This window comes from Meles meles, chromosome 19, assembly GCF_922984935.1.
Source record: "Meles meles chromosome 19, mMelMel3.1 paternal haplotype, whole genome shotgun sequence".
Lineage (NCBI taxonomy): Eukaryota > Metazoa > Chordata > Mammalia > Carnivora > Mustelidae > Meles > Meles meles.
The window spans coordinates 29,856,472-29,878,905 of record NC_060084.1 but is presented as its reverse complement, the minus strand read 5'-3'; the positions used below and the strand labels follow the sequence as shown (position 1 = coordinate 29,878,905).

The 22,434-nt window shown below is 47.3% G+C and overlaps 2 protein-coding genes across 6 annotated transcripts in view; one reads left to right on the top strand and one right to left on the bottom strand.

The window, feature by feature from the left end:
• The window catches only part of RBL2 (RB transcriptional corepressor like 2), a 77,616-nt gene extending 60,076 nt beyond the window's left edge, over positions 1–17,540 (top strand). Inside the window, exon 23 of one of the 2 annotated variants that reach the window (XM_045987307.1) lies at positions 17,516–17,540. The gene's annotated coding sequence lies outside the window, so the exon portion shown is untranslated. Of the gene's footprint in view, positions 1–12,121; positions 12,276–17,515 lie in introns of those variants that run through there. The other variant, XM_045987306.1, reaches the window with a different exon arrangement.
• On the bottom strand, positions 3–18,888 carry LOC123930871 (AKT interacting protein). 4 transcript variants are annotated; one of them, XM_045987312.1, is made up of 10 exons: positions 18,777–18,888; positions 6,620–6,731; positions 5,220–5,425; positions 3,198–3,262; positions 3,012–3,112; positions 2,463–2,551; positions 2,288–2,386; positions 2,088–2,195; positions 982–1,042; positions 3–822 (listed from the first exon to the last, which is right to left on the bottom strand). In XM_045987312.1, the coding sequence occupies exons 2-10, from the start codon at positions 6,659–6,661 to the stop codon at positions 712–714; spliced, it is 882 nt and encodes a 293-aa protein (XP_045843268.1). In that variant the 5' UTR covers positions 6,662–6,731; positions 18,777–18,888; the 3' UTR covers positions 3–711. The 4 variants fall into 4 exon arrangements, with proteins under 4 accessions (XP_045843268.1, XP_045843266.1, XP_045843269.1 ...); XM_045987310.1 differs by lacking the exon at positions 18,777–18,888 and adding an exon at positions 9,173–9,312; XM_045987313.1 differs by lacking the exon at positions 18,777–18,888 and adding an exon at positions 9,173–9,312 and having other exon boundaries at positions 3–819.
• Between the last annotated feature and the right edge of the window lie 3,546 nt (positions 18,889–22,434).

Below are 22,434 nucleotides of genomic sequence, written 5' to 3'. Positions count from 1 at the left end.
CATAAATGACAAAGAACAATCATTTATTGGTTTATTTTGTTTCTACAAAACACATTAGTCATTCATCATTTAAATATCTGACTTCATTAGAAACCGTTTTAACACTTCTCCCTCCTGCCATAAAAATACAGTTAAGTAATTTCCTTTTAAAAAAAAGAAAAAAAAACCTCAGCTATGAACAAGTGTTCTGGTTTCCTCTCACTCACCTAATGTGTACCTCAGTGATTGACAGGAGTCTATAAAGCAGTAAGACAGCAGACTGAGGACTGAGGTTCAGATGATCTTCCACTTCCAAGTGCTCATCAGCTACGGAACCTGTTCTCTCTACCTCTCTTCTCGTCCTGACATTATATACAACTGAAACCACGCCATGTCAGAGTCACGAGAGTGCCGAACTCTCCTACTCTATTAGTTTAAATGAATGTAACTTACCTTTAGCGTTATATTCAGAAAAATATTTAAGCCTCGAGGTCCCCAATAATTTGGAGTACTCAACTAGATAACCACCCTAAAGACACTTCTGACAGAAGTAATGCGATACTTAGAGAGAGGTTTCCAAAACTTGCTGTTAGAACCCACGCACACACGGACACACTGATACCAGTCCTCGTTCGCACAGTTTTACTCTTCCGGCAGTCCTTTGCCATCGGTCAGCTCTAACTAGGCCCGAGTCCGGCAGGAAAGTGCACGGTGCACCAGATTCACCAGCGCTTAAGTTGCTACTGTTTTCTCTTCTTTACTGAAAGGTTGTACTGAACCAGGCTTTACCCATGACAGGCCGGCAACATGAACACTTTTATTGTGCTGTTCTTCAGGCTTCTTCTAGGCATAATCAAAAACAGACATTAAACATAGGACTGATGGAGACGGCCCTGTACAAACTCATTTCCCCAAAAGTTATTTGTACATTGTGAGTAATCTCCAACGAAGATATTTCAGAAAGGAAACCGTTAATGATTTCAAAAATGGTTATGTACTCACCTTCTGAGTCAGCATCTTCTCTCTGGCTTCATCATGTACAGAAGGATTCCATGGAGAAAAGCTTAAGGAAGAGAGAAATATTTAAAAACTGCTTTGGCTTATTACTAAATTTGTAGAATATCCACTTATTCCCATAACAAAACTTAACAAGGAACAATAACCAGTTGTGGACATAGAAGTTTTAGATGTGACTCTAGATGATTCTCATAGGGTAACTATCCCTTAGAAAGCACTTGCACGTGTCGGCGTCAGCTCATTTCAGCTTCACAGCCATCCCTGAAGTACTAATATTTACAGATGATGAAAGCGTGGCAGTCAGATTAAGTCACTGCTTTGAGTCAGCCAAGTCAGTAAGCACAAAGTCCAGCCAGTCTGTCCGCAGAGGCCAGGCCTCTCACCCACTATACCACCAGCCTTCCAGCAGTAAGTGCTGCCAGAGAGCTAAATCACCAATTCCTCAGGTCTCAGTAATCCTTCGATGCTTCCGAGATTAAATAACATAGTGCTAAAGGAAGGCGCTATTCACGCTATTCGGTTTCCCTCCTTTCCCCAAATCTGAGCATTAGTGGGGGATGTGGCAGTTTAAGAGGGGCTCCAGCTAAAACTGTCAGCTGAAAAGAAAAGTCTGGACATTTGAACGTGCACATGACAAGGATCCTTAGGAGATCAAAGTCACTAAATAGCTTGCTATTGGCACAATATGCCAGTCAATGTAAAGCTTTCTTTTTTTTTTTTTTTTTTAAAGATTTTATTTATTTATTTGACAGAGAGAGAGAGACAGCAAGAGAGGGAATGCACACAGGGGGAGTGGGAGAGGGAGAAGCAGGCTTCCCGCCAGCAGGGAAGCGGGATCGAAACGGGGCTTGATCCCGGGATCCTGGGACCTGAGCCAAAGGCAGACGCTTAACAACTGAGCCACCCAGGAGCCCTGACGTAAAGCTTTCTGTTTCAGGGATACCGAAGAGGTATCAGAAAGCGAGCTGCCAACAAATTACAAAGGTGGCAGGCCAACAGATGATACACTCTCGTTCTAAATCCCCATTCTAAGACCACCCGAAACATGCAAGTACAGGACGGCAAGGTGCAGTTTATCGTGAGCCACTTACCTAATTGCGTAGGGGTCTTCTATCTTAGGTTGGTCAAACAGACGAGCCGTGCACATCTTAACACTGTCCACCACTTTGCTTTTAAAAAGCTGAACATCTTTTTCATACCTGTATTAAAAGTTTAATTCAAAAACTTACCAACGTAATCTACTTAGCTGCACTGTCAAATGTATCTAAAAGGACAAAGCAAAGTAACATACAGCACTGCAGCCTCTGGGTTTAGGGGGCTTGATGTATCAATCTTGTAGAAAACTCTCCTTGCGTACATTAAAACTTGCCAAATGTGATTATGGTTCCGCCTAGAGAGAAACACGTAGGATCACTGAAGTATCATCCTGCTGGTGTAGGTCACCAAAGTAAACCTTATTTACTAACCTCCATTTTGCAAATGCTCTCTTGACATCCAGTTCCCCTGAGGTGGGGTCGACTAGCGGGTGAAAGACGGGAATATCGAACACCAAGCGCTGTATTTAAAGAGAGACGTGTCCTTTAGTGGAAGCAAGGAGCTTACTGGACCCAAACAGGTGTAAGGGGAGCTTCAGGACAAGGCAGTCATGGTGTTTTAAGTCAAAGAGTTGCCTCAAAGAGGGATACTTAACAACTTCCACCATTTTCCTGTAAAGCTCAATTTTGCAAGCGGAGGGCAGGCGCCCTTTGCTCTGCTGTAGCACAGCACGGCCATGTGCACAGCCAGCCTCCCTCGCAAAACCTGAGCAGAGAAACCAGGGACACTAAGGGCAGAAGCTGGCATGGCAAAAGACGCAACAAAGCACAAAAATCCCCTCCAAAGACGACTGCATAGACAAAACATTTTGGGAAACTGAAATCGTAAAATGAGCTCAGGAAAAGAACCAAGGAATCTTTCAAGTCCTTTAAGTCCTCCTCGGACCCAGCAAAGGAAGGCAGACTTGACTCCTTACTTACAGGGCAGTCACCGTCCGGGTAGTTATCAGGGATGTAAACTGTAAACTTAAACACACCGTCTTGATACAGTCCATGCCGTATGAATATTACTCCAAACCACACTGGGGGAAAATAAAAAACAGTTAAGACCCAAGTTTGTGTCAGAGGAACCAAATATGCTATAAATTAAGAACAAATCCTTCTTACTTAATGCAGAGCGGTAAGACGGCTGCACATAGACACCCGGCAGCTTCTGCTTCACGACCAAGGTACTAAAACAGAAGAATAATAAATTGTATGGATGGAAATGACACATACAGATCAAACAACCCTACATTCACTTTTCGAGACAAGCACTAGTCCCCTGACGGGCAGCCAGCACCTAACACACAAGCCAAGTCCTCACATCTCACCTGCCCCAGGCTCGTACCCGTGTCCCAGCTTTCCAGACCAAGCTCACAGAGAAACAGGAGCCAGAGCCGGCCCCAGACGAAGAAATTCAAGCCAAGCAGGGGTACACAAAGAATCAAGTTTTCTTCCCAGAAATCAACTTTCCCAAAACATCACCTTGGAAACCAACCAGTAGGTAATTCTGAACAATGCAAACTGATTTAAATTCTGGATGTTAAATTTTAGGGAAAAGATGCACAATTTTTGCTTTTGTGACTATGGACAATAGATTTCACCCACACACGTTCAAAAGCCTCCTGAAGCACGATTTTAGGTAATAAACATAAAAATTCTCCACAACTGCCATCACTTAGGGGTCATCTCAACTGTGAACACCAGTCCCTGTGGCAGAGGGCCGCGTTTAGACTTGCAGCGTTCTTAGCGAAGGCAGGCATGTGTGTGAGGCGCTCCCCACTCTGCTCTCCCTCTCAAGCGACCCCCCAACCCAGGTGCCCGGGCTCTGTGGGCCCCACAGCCAGGAAGACAAGGGCACTGACAGAGGCGGGTACCGGCTCTCTGGGACCTCGTCTCCATGCACCTAAAGGCATAAGGCTGAGATCAGACCTGGAACAGTGCCGATTTCAGGCCTTAAAACACGTTTAACCTGCCAAGCCTGGATTTTATTGAGAAACAACATGTTGAACCTTAGCTGTCTGTCTGTATTACCTATTTACCATCACACTTATTTGCGATCCTTTCCCTAAAGCTCGGCACGTCAGCACGCGCGGCTGGCAGATGCGGCTACTACGGGAGGCCGTTTGGTGTTCTAATACAGACAGCAGATCTGGGCCACAATAGACGCCTGTCCGGCCCGCGGCCCAGCCTCAAACACAAGGCCTCCATTATAAAGCCAGAGGGACCACTGCCACCAAACCACACGCTGCCAGCGGCGCTGGGGCCTCAGACCCTCTGACCGGCACAACACGATACAGTAAGGGAACGCTTGAGGATGCTGTACCAAGAACTTAACAATGACACAACTGAAGAATTCCTTCTCCACACTTCGGCCCCAGGAACACGTGCTCAAACCTGAGCCTGCCGGCCCCCCGAGGTCGGCATGACCAGCACTCTGGGCGGCGCTCCCCGCCTCCCGCTATGGACGCTGTGACTTCAGTCCGACCTTCAGCTGCTGGGACTAGTGCGGTTGTCACCTGCACAGAGCCTGAACCTTTGTGAATTCCCTGTCAACTGCCTACTGCTGCCTCTGGGGGAGTCCAGTCCCCTGTGTAATGACAGGCCCTCAAATACACAAAGGCAGCTCTGATAAGTACTTCCTACGTGGTCTCTTCTCCGAGTTGGTGGTTCCAGTTCCTTCCACTGTTGGCTCCTAAGGTCTGGCTTCCTGACCTCTGCCTACTGGGAGCCTCTCCTCAGTCTGTCAGGATGCCTCTTACGAGGTGAGGTGGTCACCACAGTGGAGCACAAGCTCCAGCTGGATCTGACCCAAGAACAGATTCCTGCCTCCCACTGTCCCGTTCTCCACAACCAGCTCCTCAGGAGGGGACTTCCTCACCTCCTGTCAAGGCACACCAAAATTACGTTACTCAGTTCCTGACCTACTTTAAGTGCTCAGTCTCAGGGTCTTTCTCTTGCTCTCCAAAACAGACATGAAAGTGCAAACCCATGTTTGCCTTTCAGTCTTATTTACTGGATATCGAGGGGGAGGCACCTGAGCTTTAAGACTGAACGACGCAGGCGTTTATGGAGTGCACCGGAATAACTCTCATTTTTCACCTTCAAAGGTCAGTCAGAATCTAGCCAGACAGCTTCAGCACTTACAATTCCGCAAGAAGAGAGTATTCCAAGTAGAAGGGTCCATAAGAAGCATGTGTGCCGTTTGTTGACTGTGTGGCTGGGGCGGGGGATGTAGGCTTAGTTATGGGCAAAGCGTTTTTGGGAATACAAGGCAGCTGTTTCTTTGGAGCAGCACGTGGAGGGCTGGTTATCACGTCCCCTGTTAATGCCTTCTCCTCACCGTCAGATCGCTGTTCGAGATGAAGTGGTGAGAACATCTGTTAGCATGAGTCTTAAATCACAAGGGTACCTGTGATACACTCTTATCCCTGACCTGAAAGCTGGAATGACTCTTTCACAAGGACGTTCTTGCATCACAATCAAGACGACTTGGAAGTCCTCTGAGTAGGCAGCCCGTTAGAAAGAGAGCAAGGCTGAAGGAAGACTAAAGCAACAGGAAAAAGAGTTCCTTGGCTCTTAGGTGCTGTAAAAGGTCAGGTGCGAAGCCGCTCAAAGCAAACAGGAGAGGTGACTGAAACTGTAGTCGCACCACCTGGCATGAGCACCTCAAGAGCTTAGAAACAGCTAAAGGAGCGATGCTCTCCCTTGCGCTGCTCTGATTCTGATCTTGTCCCTGATGGAGATGATCCCCATCTGGACTCTGCCAGCACAGTCAGCCTGCCTAAGTCAAAGACAAAGGTCTACATGAGTCAGAGACGAAACCACCATCTCATGGGCAGTTCCCTTGGCTCAAGTAGAGCCAAGGCTGTTTAAATTACCTGCATTAAAAATGGGTATCACGTACATAGGAGAAAAGAGGATTCCTGGCGGTGGTCTCTTAGAGGTGGAGTTACAGGTTATATTCATTCTGTTTGTCTGCATTTTTAAAGGTTTCTTAAAATGTACTGGTTTTGTGATTTAAAAATAGACCTTTTGTTTGGAGAAAAGAAACCCATACCCTCAAGTCTGAGCTGACCACACTGGACTGGTCTTTCTCAAAGCTTCTCTGACTGTGGAATCTTGCAAATTAGTAGAAAGACTACTATAATAACGTGTCACAAATTTTATCCTGTGTAAATATATCCTAAAACATAATCTTACAATTGTGATTACCAGGATGATTTTCCATTTGAGATGCCATCCCACTCTCAGAAGCGAAATTTAATCAGCAAAATAAATTATTTCTCAAAAGTAAAACCTAGGGGTGCCTGGCTGGCTCTGTTGGAAAAGCATATGACTCTTGATCTCAGGGTTGTGAATTCAGGCCCCATGCTGGGTATAGAAATTACTAAAAAAAAAAAAATTAAATTAAAAAAACAAAACAAAACAAAATAAGCAAAGCCAGGTAATTTTGTTAAGATTATAGGCAACTTTAGTATGAATTATTCTTGACTTCTACTTTGACTCAAATGAGTTTCCTCATTAAATTTATTAACGATACCTACTTTGCGGACAGAGCTTGCAGACATACTCCAGAAAGGGTTCATAACGTGCACTCCAAACAAAGAAATTCAGTGATCTGTGTCATCAAACTTCTGTCCTCAGAAGTCGCTTTCCCTAAAAATGAGATGAGAAAACACAGAAACATACCAACACCAACAGTTAAGATTTTCAAAACAGTTAAATACTAAAGTTGATGCTCTAAATAAAAATTCAACATAACGTTCTAGAATCTATAGTTATAAAAATTAGGGGAAAAAAGTCTTCAGAAAGTTTCCTTCAGCAAACCCCTCCTTCTTCTGAATCCAGTTTCTTTCCCACCTTTAAATGCCTACGAGAATCTTTGTAATGAGCCCTTGGCCAGGATTCAGAATATTCAGTGACACAGTTCAGCTTCGGTGCCAGAACCAGAGGATGCGGATGGACTATAACAGTTGCTACTAGCATAGACAGGCAGGGGCAGGGAACACTGAACCCACATACACAAAAGGTCTGTCACTGTTAAGAGTTACGGGAATGAAAGAGCCAAGGGGCTGATTTGTGCCTGAAAGTTGTTTTAAGTACAAAATTATTATTCCCCGCAAAGCCAGTAGCCAGGGACGTAACAGAGAGAAGGTAGAGCAGGTAAGAGAGAGAGGATGACTCGGTCCTGGCAGGATCATCCCCGAGAAATGGTTTTTTTTCTGTGCTTAATGTGTGGAAACTACAGGATTAGATGCTGAAGGAATGGCCAAGCAGTATATACGAATGCGAGAGAGGAGTGCAGAGACATTTCACAAACAAATCTCCCAGCAAAGCTTCAAGTACTGGACAAGAAAGTATGCCTCAAAGGTCACAGAGTCAGTGGGTCATTTACTAAAAATACAGAGGAAGAGGCAGAGGAAAAGCAGCAAGTCAAGCTGTAAGAAAAACTTCTCCGCTCTGATGATTTTCTCCAAGCTCGGTTATGTGGAAAGCAGAGCTCCTTCTCTGAATTCCTACTTGCACCAAATGAAAAGGCTGAAGGTTAAAAGGGTCAAAACTTAGCAACATTCTGCTAAATTCATAAGAAGCATATCATGAGAAAAACCTGTACCAAATGTCCCCGACAACAAAAATTTGCTTTATGACAAGCCTATGATATCCGCAGGTGGGTACCAAGTGTCCATACCTCAGCGGTGCCAATTACTGCTGTTTTCCTTGCCATGACATAATGCCACCCAGTAATTAAATCAAAGGAATGAGGCTCCTGGTTCTTCCACTAACCTGTTGACTTACACCCACTATAGAGCAACTTTTTGCAGAGAACTCTCCACAAATCTGCCTTTAAAGGTGACTAGGACATAGAGAAGAATGGTTGGGACATCAAAACTGTGTGCAGGCATCTTCCCGTTTGGCCCAAATGAAACTGTAGGTTTTTCAGATCCAGAGTAATGTACGGCACCTTACTGTCATCTAGGATACATCTGACTTAACAGAAGATCCCCTCTCCTTGGGACGTAGTGCTCACCACCATGTAAATTTCCTGGAGTGATTCATTCACCCGTATGGTCCCTTCCAAGTCTAACATCTAAAGATTCTATGAGTCTGCCTTTAAGAATCCAAACCTACCCCCCCCCCCCCCAGTTCCTGTTACCTTCAAGCAGGAGGTAGTTTCTACTAGTGCCTGTGTTTCCAGTAGCACCATAATCACGTGACGATTAACTACTGGGTTTATTAGATGTTCAGTCTACCCAGACAGGGTTCAGCATTTTCCAACAGGAGTGACATAGGTGGAAGGAAGCCCTAGGGCACAACTGGAGAATTTCTGCTGGTTTGGCCATACAAACCAAACAGGACGGTCTTCCTTTACGTCATACAGCTGAGAAATCGGTGTCTTGGACCTGTACGAATGATCTGAACATGGCTTGAGCCAAAACTCAGAAGGGTGCTGCCTTCCTACGTGCCACAGTCCCTAAACAGGCACTAACTTAATACATCACCCGAAAAGCCTTAAATTTTAAGGCTTAAGAGGAGACAAGAGTACAGCACAGAGAAAGGACGAAAAACCTCGGCCCTGGCCGGAATCGCAGCGGACAGCCGGGACCGGCACCCTCGCCCAGGGCGGAAATCCATCTCCGCACACATACGGAATCCGGACAAACCTGTCTCGGGGTGATGCAAGGCGCGGGCCGTGTCCCAGCTCCGCAGCTAGTTCGAGGCCGGCCCGGGCCCGCAAGACCCTCCGGTGGGAAGCTGAGGGCCTCCAGGGCTCGAGGACGCCCTCCCTCAACGAGGGCGCAGGACGGAGGCGGGGAGGGCGGGCCGCGGACGGGACGAGCCGGTCGGGCCCGCCTCCCTTCCCCAGGCAGCGGGGCCCAGCACCCGGACAGCCCCCAGCGCCAGCCCGCGGCCCGCGGCGCAGCAGGTGCCTGCAAACCTAGACAGGTGCCCGACCCCGCCCCCGTGTCCCAGCGCGGCCGCCGTCGCTTCGGAGTCCAGAGCTCCGGGTAGGGCGGACAAATGCCGGGCCGGGGACGCGAGTGGCCCAGGTTTAAGGATTCCACGGGCCTCCCGTCCCTCCCAGCAGTACACCTCACCTCGGCGTTTTCAACGCAGTGCTCCCGGCAGCTGAGCGCCGTCGCGGCCCCACAGCATCTCTGGCCGCAGCGGCAGCCCGGCACCTGCCTGCTCCCCGCCCCGCCCTGCTCTCGGTGTCGGGCCCCGCCCTCTGCCCCACGCCCCTGGGACCGGACGCTTCCGCCCAGCCTCCCGGCACCGAGTGGCTACCATACCAGTCCGTCAAGGACGTTCTTCCGGGGGCGTTGGAACGACTGCACTCCAATCTGCCAATCAAATCAGCTCCGCTCGGGTGGGGCAGCACTTGACCCTCCCCTTACGTAACAGCGCCCAGAGTGAACTGTCAGTCACGGAAGTCTCGGCCCCGGGGGAGGGACGGGGAGGAAACAAACAAGCACCTGAGCGTAATTGGCTACGACATCCGTCAGTCATCATAGAGGCCCGCCCACAGGCTTGTGCGTGGACATGGCAGCCATTTAGGGAGGCTGGGACTGCGGATTTTGAGTCCCCGCCGTGGCAGGGCGAGGGCCGGGCCGGCTTCCCCGAGGGCGAGACCTGAGGGAGGGCTCGGCCGGCGGTGGGAGCACCCCACTCTGGGAGGGGGGGCGCCCGCTACGAGCCCCGAGACCCCCTCATCTCCCCGGAGTGGTGGAAGGGCGGCGCCAGGGTGGCTGACAGGTCAGGGGAACCTACTAGAAGGTTTTATGTAACGTTGAGAAACACAGTGTTACCCATCCCAGAATGGAGGAGCGCATGGTGGGAGCTCAGCCCTGTCAGCGCTTGGCGGTGGTGCTGCCAGAGGAGCTTCTTAAAAATGTACGGGTCAGGGCGCCTGGGTGGCTCAGTGGGTTAAGCCTCTGCCTTCGGCTCAGGTCATGATCCCGGGATCCTGGGATTGAGTCCCGCATCGGGCTCTCTGCTCAGCAGGGGGCCTGCTTCCCCTCTCTCTCTGCTCTGCCTCTCTGTCTGCTTGTGATCTCTCTCTCTGTCAAGTAAATAAAATATTAAAAAAAAAAATGTACGGGTCAGACTGAAGCTGCAGAACCCGAATCCAGGGGGCGGTGAGCCACAGGAGTCACATCTGCCACAAGTTCCTCTGGTGGTTCTGGTGCGCGCCGAAGTCCGGGGACCTCTAACATGCAACAGAGCTCCTGGTCCCTGACTCCTGAGTCTTTTGACCCCACAAACCCTCACTCTGATCCAGAACACTTGCACTCCGGCCAACCCTTTACTGCTCAACAGTTTGCCACGGAAGCCACTCCCGGCTGCAAAAAAAAAAAAAAAAAAAAAAAAATCAAAACTCAGCCGGCCTTCCAAGGCACAGCCCGTGTCGGCCTCCTTCCCACGTTCCCCTCTCATTTCCCACGTCCGTCTCCAGCCCCATTCCGTGATGGCTGCCCTTTTCTTAGGATCGTGCCCTTGCTCGGGGCGCCCTTCCCATCTGCACCTGACTCCGTGTCTTACAAGCCTCAGAAGAGAGGTCTTCTCTGACCAGGTTGTTCTGTTTGGGGTTGCTTTTGAGATCCTGGTAAAAATGACCTCGAATGGCAGGCAGCCAGACTCTCCTCTCATTAATCCCCAGGGCTGGTTTGAAACTCGACTTCCTCCCCTAGCTGAAAACACTCCTGAGCTGCTTCCTTTTGTCCAGGCTAGTACACTTGGGAGTGTTGTCCTGCCCTTAATATTAGCTTCAGTCAATATGAAGAGGGAGGCAAGCAGGAAATCCTTTCCTCTGGCCACACGTGGTCTCCCCCGCACCTATATGGCCCAGTCCCTCCCGACCTTGTTTGCAGGCTCATTTTCCTCTCCCAGACTGATGTTACCCTCCACTCTGCTTGGCCAGCTCATTCCTTCCCCCAGGACTCATGTATGTTACTGCAGCCCAGACCTCTCCACTGAGCTTCTACTGCTCACGTCCAATTGCCCATAACCGCACTGGATGCCTCAGGCAAGCATTGGTTAGAATCCTTGGGGTGGCACCTGCCAGAAAACCCAGCTCACACTGGCTTACATAGCAAGGGGATTTATTTCACAAGGTAGGGCAGGCTCTGGGGGCTGGTGCCCTCGGCTTCAGAAAGAGGCATACCGAAATGTGACAATGCCTAGCAAAATAAAAGGGTCCTTTTCTTCCAACCTTTTCCGAAGAGCAAGAATACCTTATCCGGAAGGGGTCCAGAAGAATGCCCGCGTTCCAGTGACCAGAGAGGAGTCACTGGGTCTCCATCCACAACTAAACCAGTCAAGAGCAAGTAGAATGAGACTGCCATGATGGGCCAGAGGTAGTCAAGGTTTACTTGCCCTTTCAGAAGGGTGGTGACATAATCAGATTTGCATTTTGAGAAGGCCACCAGAGTAGGACACCATTTGGGAAGCCATTGCAGTTGCTGAGCAAGGGACAGCTGCACAAAAATAATGGTAGAGAAGGAGAAGGGGATGCATTGGAGAGATATTTAAGAGGTGGAGTGGACGAGCTTGGGCCAGAGATAAGACACAGGGGATAGGGATATGAAGACAAAAGGGGTGTCATGGAGGATGCCTAGATTTTTGGTCTGAGCTACGGGGTGGATGGTGAGAACATTCACCAAGATGAATGACTGTAAGCCATGCTGTTTATGGGAGGGTGGGAAATGGGGGAGAGTTCTGTTTCCGATAGGTAATATCAGGGGTGTTTCTCTGAGTACTGTTGCTTGTGTACCTGACACCCACATCCCTCTTCTTCATTGTTGACAGGTCCTCAATGCTTATTGAGGAGTCCAACCCTTTGGTGGCTTCCCATAGCTCTTAGGACAAGACTAGTGGCACGGCTGGGACAGCACCTGTCCAGCCCCATCTGCCCCAGACTGCAGTCACTTGCATTCTTATAATTTCTAAGGTGTGATGCTCTCCCACTGCACCCCACTGCAAAGGTGGGGGCCTTTGAACTGGTTGTCTCCTTTGCCTGGAACCTTCTTTTTTTCTCGCCTACACAGATCTCAGCTGAAACACCACTTCCTCAGGGAGATTTTCCATTTTGGGGAGAGGACTTATTAGTGTCTGTCTCCCTCACTACACGGGAAGCTCCACAAGGTCGGGACCATGTGCTTCTCCCTTCGAGGTCTCCCCGACAGCCAATCCAATGCCTGGATGTAGTAGGTATGCAAGAAGTATTTGTCAAGTGAAGGGCAGAAGCAACTAAAATAAATTTAAAACCTGCATGCCCCCAGTTTTGCATCAAGAAGAGTAGGTCACTATGAAAAGAAGAATGAAGGACTCCAAGAGAAATGAAGCAGCCTCAAGGCACCATTTCCTTAAGAGTGAAATAGATACTCTTCAACATGGTGTTGGGAACACTGGATGGCGACAAGCAAAAGAATGAAACAGGACCACTTTCTCACATCACATACAAAAGTAAACTCAAAATGGATTAAAGATCTAAATGCAAGACCCGAAACTATAAAAGTTCTGGAAGAGAGAACAGGCAGTTATTTTTCTGACATCAGCTGTAGCAACATTTTTCTAGATATCTCTCCCAAGGCAAGGGAAACAGCAAAAAAAAGCTATTGGGATAACATCAAAATGAAAAGTTTCTGCACAGCCAAGAAAATAATAAAACCGAAAGGCAACCTGTGGAATGGGAGGAGATATCTGCAAATGACATAGCCATGATGAACTTCTAAAACTCAACGCCCAAAAGCAGATAATCCAATTTAAAAATGGGCAGACGACACGAACAGGTATTTCTTCAAAGAAGACATCCAGACGGCCAACAGACACTTGAAAAGATGTTCAGCATCACTCGTCATCAGGGAGATGCCGATCAGCCACAAGGAGCTACCACCTCACATCGGTCAGAATGGCTAACATCAAGAACATAAGAAGCCACAAGTGTTGGTAAGGATGTGGGGAAAACAGAACACTCTCTCACTGTTGGTGGGAATGCGAACTGGTACAGCCACAGTGGAAAACAGTATAGAGATTTCCTCAAAAAATTGAAAATAGACTACTGTAAGATCCCAGTAATCACACTACAGGGTATTTCTTCCAAAATAGAAAAACACTAATTCAAAGGGATACATGCACCCCTTTCTTTACAGCAGCATTATTTACAATAGCCAAGATATGGAAACAGCCCAAGTGTCCATCAGTAGATGAATGGATGAAGAATATGTGTGTGTGTGTTGGGGGAGGGGTGTTTGTGTGTTTATTATTTATTGGAATACTACTCAGCCATCAAAAAGAATGAAATCTTGCCATTTGCAACAACAAGGATGAAGCTATATCGTGCAACGCTAAGTGAAATAGAGAAAGACAAATACCGTATGATCTCATTCATATATGTGGAATTTCAGAAATAAGCTAAAGTGAAAATAAAGAGACAAACAGACTCTTAACTGGAGGGAGGAAACTGATGGTTACCAGAGTGGAGAAGGGTACGTGGTGGTTGGGGGGGGGGGATCTGGGTGAAATGGGGGTGGGGAATAAAGAGTGCACTTATCATAATAAAAAAAAATAAAGTGAAAATCTTAGTAGCTACATCTATTAGCACTTTAGAATAATACTTAATGTGTTTTCTTATAATAATAATAATAATATAATATATATAATATATATTATATATAATAATAATAAATTATAATGTGTTTTCTTATTTTATTATAAAGCTTTGGTCTAGTGCCTTTTTATTTACATGTAAACCAAGGAAACATGAAAATAAAACAGAAAGTTAAAATATATAAGGTACTGAGGGGCGCCTGGGTGGCTCAGTCATTAAGCGTCTGCTTTAGGCTCAGGACATTGTCCTGGAATGGAGCCCTGTGTCAGCAGGAAGCCTGCTTCTCCCTCTCCCACTCCCCCTGCCTGTGTTCCCTCTCTTGCTGTGTCTCTCTCTATGAAATAAAAATATTTAAAAAAAAGCAAAACAAAAAATTAAAGTACTGAGAAAACCCCACCTGAGTCTAAATCTTACCTATAGAACATTTTCAATTACTTCATTATTCTAAATTTTTAGAACATATCTGGTATTGGTATCAAAAAATAAATACTTCTTGATGTCAGACCTTTTTATTTTTAGATTTTATTTATTTGAGAGAGAGAGAGAGAATGAGAGAGAGCGGTCAGTGGGAGAAGCAGACTCCCTGCTGAGCAGGGAACCCGATGCAGGACTCAGTCCTGGGACTCCAGGATCATGACCTGAGCTGAAGGCAGTTGCTTAACCAACTGAGTCACGCCGGTGCCCGTAATGTCAGACTTTTTAAAAAAGATTTTATTAATTTGAGAAAGAGTGCATGTACAAGCAGGGGGAGGGAGGGAGAGGGAGAAGCTGGCTCCCTGCAGGGAGCCTGACATGGGGCTTGATCCCAGGACCCTGGGATCATGACCTGAGCCAAAGGCAGAAGCTTAACAAACTGAGCCACCCAGGCGCCCCCACTGCTGTTGGACTTAATAGATACGTGGGCTCTACGAGCACTCGGGGCTCCTGCTCATGTTCTAATCAGCAAAATATTCACTGACTCCCTTCTTCCTTTGGTCCCTGGGAAGTTAATTGTACAAAGCTTTTAGGTCACTGATTTATGACTAAAGGAAGGCCTTAACAGAAGGAAGGGCTAAAATGTTGTTTAGTTGAAATATACACATGCACGCACAAGCCAAGATCATTAGTTCAACCCACTTGCTCCTGACTCCTTGGAAAGGTGGGTTCCTATTACGTGTGGTAAATGCGTCACTGCCTACAATTGTTATTCAGGACACAGGAGACATGGGGCACCTGGGTGGCTCAGTGGGTTAAAGCCTCTGCCTTCCACTTGGGTCATGGTCTCAGGGTCCTGGGATCGAGCCCCGTATCGGGCTCTCTGCTCAGCGGGGAATCTGCTTCCTCCTCTCTCTCTGCCTGCTTCTCTGCCTACTTGTGATCTCTGCCTGCCAAATAAATAAATTAAAAAAAAATCTTAAGATATAGGAGATGACTCCATAGCTATAAACTTTCATAGGTCAGGAAAAAAATCATTAACACAGCAAAACTCTGATTTTATGGATAGTAACATTTAGTACGGGGCTATAGTAGGCATTTTTTTTTTTTAAGTGAGTGGATTCAAGGGAAGCTATCAATAATCCTATAATCAACAATGATCCTTAGAGATGGCAGAAGTCATGAATTTTTGCCAATTATTGAAGTTTGAGAAACACTGCTGTGGAGGGATGACTTGGCTTTTGTCCTTTCTGTGCCTTCACAGATCGTCACAGTTCTTGCCATTACATCACAGTTCATGGTTTGGGGTTGTACCATATTTTGTTCCCCTGCCCTAGTCCCCAGAACTTTCCTCCCCGTTAGTTGCTGAGTGGCTGCATGGACAGATGGGGGGATGACGGCTAGGTAGATGAAGGGATGAGTTTTACAGACAGACTACAAATACTAAAATCAAAAATCAGAGTGGCTGACAGACCACTGTGAATATTGATGCTTTAAGGAAAGGCAAGCATCCTACGGCAGCGCGCTCACAGCGGGCAGCTGAAGAAGAGATTTCCTTTCATAATCCAGCAGCGATCTGAACATACAGAACACTGTAGACAACCACCCACTCCTCTCCACGCTTGCTGCCAAGTCCACTGCCGGCCACAAGAACACTCTTCTCTTTGATTGGCGTTATCTTTGCAAAAACACCTCGCTCTGTGGTTGCAAAGCATTTGGAAAGATGATAAAGTCTTAACTTCAGCTGGAGTGGCAGATTTTGCCGAGAGAGAGAGAGAGAGAGAGAGAGAGAGAGAGAAAGAGAGAGAAAACAATATTCATCCACTGCTCAATAATTCAGGGTCTGCTGGGGGCAGGGCACTGCTCCAGACAAGACCCCTTCCTTTTTTTTTTTTTTTAATTTTAATTTTGTAAAATTTTAATTATTTTGACACCTTCCTTTCTTACAGTTGATTAATGGTGAGTCATGAAGGACACCATAGGGATCTGTCACCCAAAGGAAATGACATGGTCACCCATTGTCTCTTCCAACTTTTTATTACAAAAACTGTTGGTCACACAGAAACGCAGAGCTTATGACCATCCTTCCATAAACTGCCTCGATTCAACAGTGGTTAATGGTTGCGCTGTATTTCTTTTTCCTAATTTTTTTCCTTCTCAAATAATTTATAAATAAGTTGCAGCCGTCGTGACCTTCACTCCTAAATACTTCCGCGTGTCTGTCCCTAAGGGCAGACATTTCCCTATGGACAGTACCACAGTCACCCTGGAGAAAATTCGCTAAATCCCTTGCCTCCGTAGATGCCCACACCTACTTAAATCACCCTGATTGCCACACATCATGGAGGGGGAAAAAAAGGGGGGTTTATGGTTTTTATTTTTGTAAGCCAGGATCCAATCAAGTTTCACTCATTATAGTTGGTCTCTTCAATCCTATATTCTAGAAGCCTGCCCTGACACAGACTATCTGAACAGGCCAGTACGTTTCACTTTCTGCATTTCTCGTGATGTTGTGTAGCTTGGTCCTCTCTCCCTGTATTTCTTGCGAACCATAAGGTCTGGAGACTTGATCAGACTCACCATTTCTGGCAGGGGTATTTCCAGAGCAAGAACCTTCTAGGACTGCGTAACTACTGATTTAGCAGGATTGCATCCTAGTGATTAGGTGTGAAATACGCTCCGTGCTAACACAAGTTACTGAATATCGGGTCCGGTCCATGGGAATCAGTTTGAAGTTTTCAGTTGGGTACTTTGGCCGTTCCTACTTACTGCTCTGAAGGCTGACTTACTGCCGATGACTCTGTTCTCACAAATACTGAGGAGTCTGGAAATCAGACTCGTTCTTATGACCACTTGGTGGGTCCCTGGCGAGGCTGAATCCATGTGAAGAAGCAACAACGTGGTTCAGAAGACACGGAGGTGGTGAGCTGTCTGCTCTCTGCTCATGAAGGTTAAAGAATTTTTTTTAAGGTTTTATTTATTCATTTAACAGGGAGAGTAGAAGCAGGGAGAGCAGCAGGCAGAGTGGGAGGGATAAGCAGTCTCTCTGCTGAGCCAGGAGCCAGACGTGGGCCTCCATCCCAGCACCCTGGGATCACGACCTGAACCCAAGGCAGCCGCTTAACAAGCTGAGCCACCCAGGCGTCCCAGCTAGAGAAGGTTAAGGGAGGGCAAGCAGGGGACGCCTTCAACATTTGCTACATCCTCCTTGGAGCCCCCGTCGGGCCTCAGGTCCCTGCTAACTGGTACACTGTACACTCCTCTTTCTCATCCCTTAACGTGTGGAGAAGTGAAAACAAGAACGGGAAAGCCAGGTACACAGCTCTGTCTCCCGGAGCGTGAATCCACACGGACGGGACAGCAGAGACGCACTGAGGACCCCCATCGGCTCATAGCAATGCGTTTTCATTTTCCCCAGTAACAGGCGGCAGTTTCTCCTGACACCGCGTACATCGGCCTTCCCTTTCAACTGACGCTAAAAAGCAAACCATTCTCTGCTCTAACTTGGCTCTAAGCCTGGGAAGGCGCTGGGTGAGTTTAAATAACCCGTGGGGAAGGGCCTGCCCTCCTCCTAGTTGATGGTCGCACGCCCTCTGGTGGGCAGCGGGAAGAATGCATGCAGCAAAGCCGAATTAATTGACCTGTTTCTCGAAAGATGGCAAGTCCATTCAAAACACACACATTTCTTTGAAAAAAAAAAAAAATCCTGCATCTACGTTTGCATTCCTTAAAAAAAAAAATCCTACCTAAAACAATTTTCTATTTCCGTTAGATAAAGTGCTTACTAGTCTCGGGCAGGGGAACGTTCCCTTTGGAGCCTCAAGCACACAGAGAAGAGGAATGGATTCAAAATAGATTCCTTTCCTCTAGGATGCCTTAAATAGCCTGTAGGTATCATCTCAGAAACCATTCTTCAGGGCTGTCCCGCCTAAGAAAATTCATGCCACTAGCCCCCAGAGCCTCTCCTTTGGCACCCTTGTCGTCATTGGCTTTATTCCTCTGCCCCTACGTTCCTCTTTCCATCAAAACCGGAAGGTGGATTCCTCATTCCCTAAAACAGAAACGACTAGCCACGATTCAACCCTTCCGCCCCTGCTTAGGGCTCAAAGCCCCAAAGCCTCAAAGGGTTGAATCACTAACAGTAATTTCCGGCATGGGGCGGGAGCACAGGGATGAAGTCTGTCCTCCAGGGACGGGCTGGGAAATGAGGGGATGGGGATGGGATTAGGGTTGAGGGCTGGGAGTGAGAAGAGGGTCACTGCAATTCCCTCCCCAGGGCCACTCCCCTGGAGCCACTGCCCAGTAGAAGGCCAGCCCTGAACATACCCATGGGACCGCAGAAGGACCAGGCTGGTAGCCTGGGGGGAATGATGTCACTGACTGGGTATGTGTTTAGGTCAGTGGCCCCAGGGAGGAGCAAGCACATTCCTTGTGATCCAAGTTCTGCAAGAGTCAGGCTGGTACCCGGGGGTCATGGGTACCAGCTTCGCAGGACAAATATTTACTTCAATCATTCCTCCAGTCAAAGCTGCGCTGGTCGCCCCAGGCTGGTGGAATCCACAGTCTCCTTCCAGAAGGCAGATTAGCCCCAGGGGATGAGCCCTCTGGTTAGGGGGAAATCCTAATGAGGGAGAATTTCGGGAGAAGACCTGCAACCCCCAAGCACCATCCATCCGTACCTTCACAACCAGTGTCCCAGTGTCCCTGTTGACTGCAATCTTTCTACCTGAAACCACACAGCAGAGGGTGCAGGGTCTGCCGTGACCTGGGGGTCCGCCTCTCTCTCCTCCCTTCTGGAAGAGCCACAGGCACTTAATAAGCCCTTTGCACCCAGTGCAGCTCTGTAGAAATGTAGCTGATTAGAGGGTGTGTTGCTATTGGCTCCTGGCCAGAAATCTCTGCAGTAAAATGCAAGGTCACATTCACAGGGAGGAAGGAGAGCAAGGGACTATTCTGCACAACAGACAATCCCTAATTCATCCGTATGCCTCTACCGCTACCACCCTGGTCCGAGCCACCATGACCTCTGACATCTCACCAGGATAACAACATTAGGCTCTTCACTAGGCTCTGGCTTCCTCCGCTTCCTCTCAGTCTGTTCTCAGGATGGTGGGTAGAGAGGGTTTATTAAACCTCAGGTCAGGCTGTGTCACTCTACTCAAACCTTCCACTGGTTTCCCATCTCCCAGCCAAGGAGATCCCAGGTAATCTAGCCCCTGCCACCCACTCATCTGGCCCCAGCTGCCTCTCTGACTTCATCCCCTAAAATGATTCCCCTTTTTACTCCATTCCAGCCTCAATGGACTCCACTCTTCCTGGGATAGGCCAGGCGGGTACCTGCCTCAGGGCCTTTGCACTCACTATTCCTTATATTTGGACTTCTCTGTCCTCAGATATCCATGCGGTTCATTCTCTTACTACTTCAACTTTTTCCCCCAGTCAAGAACATGGCATTCATTACATTGTGGGCTGTTATCGATGTTGATACAGGAAAAGTGATATGACTGGCTATTTTGTTCTTCAGTGGTATCAAGAGCTGTGCTGAAATCTCCCCATCTCTGCTGATACCAAATACCACAGCTACCAAAACAATCGCCAGAACACAATTATTTTTGTAATACAGTATTTCAGATTAAAATGGCAAAATGCCTCATTAAGACATAATTGTGAGAAACTGGATTTTTTCAGTTCCTTGTATTGGGGAACTAGAAACTTGCACAGCAAAAGTAAAAGTTCCATGAACCCATATAGAAGGGTAGTTCTGATTTTATTTTTTAAAGATTTTATTTATTTATTTATTTGCCAGAGAGAGAGAGAGAGAGTACACACAAGCAGGCAGAGAGGCAGGCAGAGGCAGCGAGAGAAGCAGGCTCCCTGCCGAGCAAGGAGCCCAACGTGGGACTCGATCCCAGGACCCTGGGATCATGACCCAAGCTGAAGGCAGCAGCTTAACCAACTGAGCCATCCAGGCATCCCAGTTCTGATTTTTTTTAAATGTTATATAGTTTCCTTTTTAAAAACCTACTTTACAGAGGTGCGACTGATACACGAAAAGCTGTTTTCGTACATTCAACTTGAGTCCGAGGTAAGTATTCACCTATGAAACCATCACCAGAATCTAGGCTATAAACCGATCCCTCACCCCCAGAAGTTTCCACCCATTTTTTTTTAACAAATTTTTTAACAAATTTGATATCCACCCTCTTAGCAAAGTTTTAAGTATACAAATTTTATACTTAAAAGTAAACTGGAGGGGTGCCTGGGTGGCTCAATGGGTTAAAGCCTCTGCCTTCGGCTCAGGTCATGATCCCAGGGTCCTGGGATCGAGCTCCACATCGGGCTTTCTGCTCAGCAGGGAACCTGCTTCCCCCTCTCTCTCTGCCTGCCTCTCTGCCTACTTGTGATCTCCCTCTCTGTCAAATAAATAAAATAAAATGAATAAAATAAAATAAAATAAAAATAAACTGGGTTGTCAGTTAGGACAGGTTGCTCTTCAGAATTTCTCCAGGATTTAATCATCTTGCATAATGGACTCTTTGTAGCCTTTGACGACACCTCTCTGTTTCCCCCTCCGCCAGCCCCCTGCTAATCACCATTCTACTCCCTGCTTCCGGGATTTTTTTTTTTTTAAAGATTTTAATTATTTATTTGACAGAGAGAGAGATCACAAGTAGGCAGAGAGGCAGGCAGAGAGAGAGGAGGAAGCAGGCTCCCTGCAGAGCAGAGAGCCCGATGCGGGGCTGGATCCCAGGACCCTGAGATCATGACCTGAGCCGAAGGCAGCGGCTTAATCCACTGAGCCACCCAGGGGTCCCTGCTTCCGGGATTTTGACTAGTTCAGATTTCTAACCCATGCGGTATCGTGTGGCAGTAGGTGTTCTTTGATGTCTGTTTCATTTCACTGGTCTTCTAGATTTATCCATATTGTCTCAAATGGCAAGATTCTGTTTTATGGCCAAATAATACTCCATTGTAGGTAAATACTACATTTTCTTCATCCTTTTTTCTACCAGTTGGTGTTTAGGTGTGTTTTGGGTCTTAGCTATTGTGAGTAATACTGCAATGAGCACGGGAGTGCAGACAGCTCTTCAAGATCCTGAGTTTCGGGACAGCGGCACGGGCGCATTCGGTTAAAGCACCCAGCTCTGGATTATGGCTCAGGTCATGATCTCAGGGTGGTGGAATCTAGCCCCGAGTAGGGCTCCCTGCTCAAGCTGGCGTCTGCTTGTTCCTCTCTCTCTGCTCCTCCGATTATGCTCTCTCATCAAAAATAAAATCTCAAAAATCCTGATGTTAATCCCCTCGGATAAATACCCAGAAATGGGAGTGCTGGATCATAGGGTAGTTCTATTTTTGATCCTTTGGGGGAACCTCCATTCAGTCTCCCACAGCGGCTACACTGATTACCTTCCCACCAACAGTGCGCAAGGGGTCCCTTTTCTCCACATCTTCACCGACGCTTATTTTTTGAATTGCCACCTTCAAGGTGTGAAGTTCTAGCTCATGACGGTTTTCAGTTGGATTTTCCTGATAGTGATGCGGAGTTCTTTCTCATATAGCTGTTGGCCGTCTGTTGTAGGTCTCCTTTGGAGGAAGGTCTATTCAGGTCCTTCGTGCATTTTTAAATCGGGTTATTTGTGTCATTGCAGCTGAGTTGTAGGGGTTCTTAAGTGTCAGATATCGGCCGTGAGCATCCGTGTGGCTCACACATATTCCCTCCCATTCCTTTGGCTGCTTCTTCATGTTGCTGGTGCCTTCCTTCGCCCTGCAGAAGCTTTTTAGTTTGATGTAGTCCCACTTGTTTATTTTTGCTTTTGGTGCCTGTGCTTTTCGTGTTATAGCCAAAAAATCATTGCCCAGATCAATGTCAAGGCATTTTTTGTTCCCTCCATTTTCTTCTAGGAACTTCAGGGTTTCAGGTCCTACATTTCAGTCTTTAACCTATTTTGAATTGGTTTTTGTGTATGGTGGGAGATAAAAGCCCAATTTCCTTATTTTGCACGTAGATATCCAGTTTTCCTAATGCTATTTATTAAGGAGACTATCCCTTCCCCATTGGGTTTTCTTGGAGACCTCATCAAAGATCAGCTGATTGTATATGCGTCCCTTGATATCCAGGCTCTTGATTCTGTTCCACAACTTTGTAGGTTTCTACGCCAGGTGGGAGGTGGTCTGCCAGCCAGAGAGAGGGGCCTTACAGGAAACCAACTCTACCAGCATCTTGATCTTGGACTTCCAGCCTCCAGAGCTGTGAGAAAATAAATTTCTGCTATGGATGGTGCCCAGACTCTGTTACTTTGTTACGGAAGCCCCAGCAAGTTAACACAGCGTGTAAAT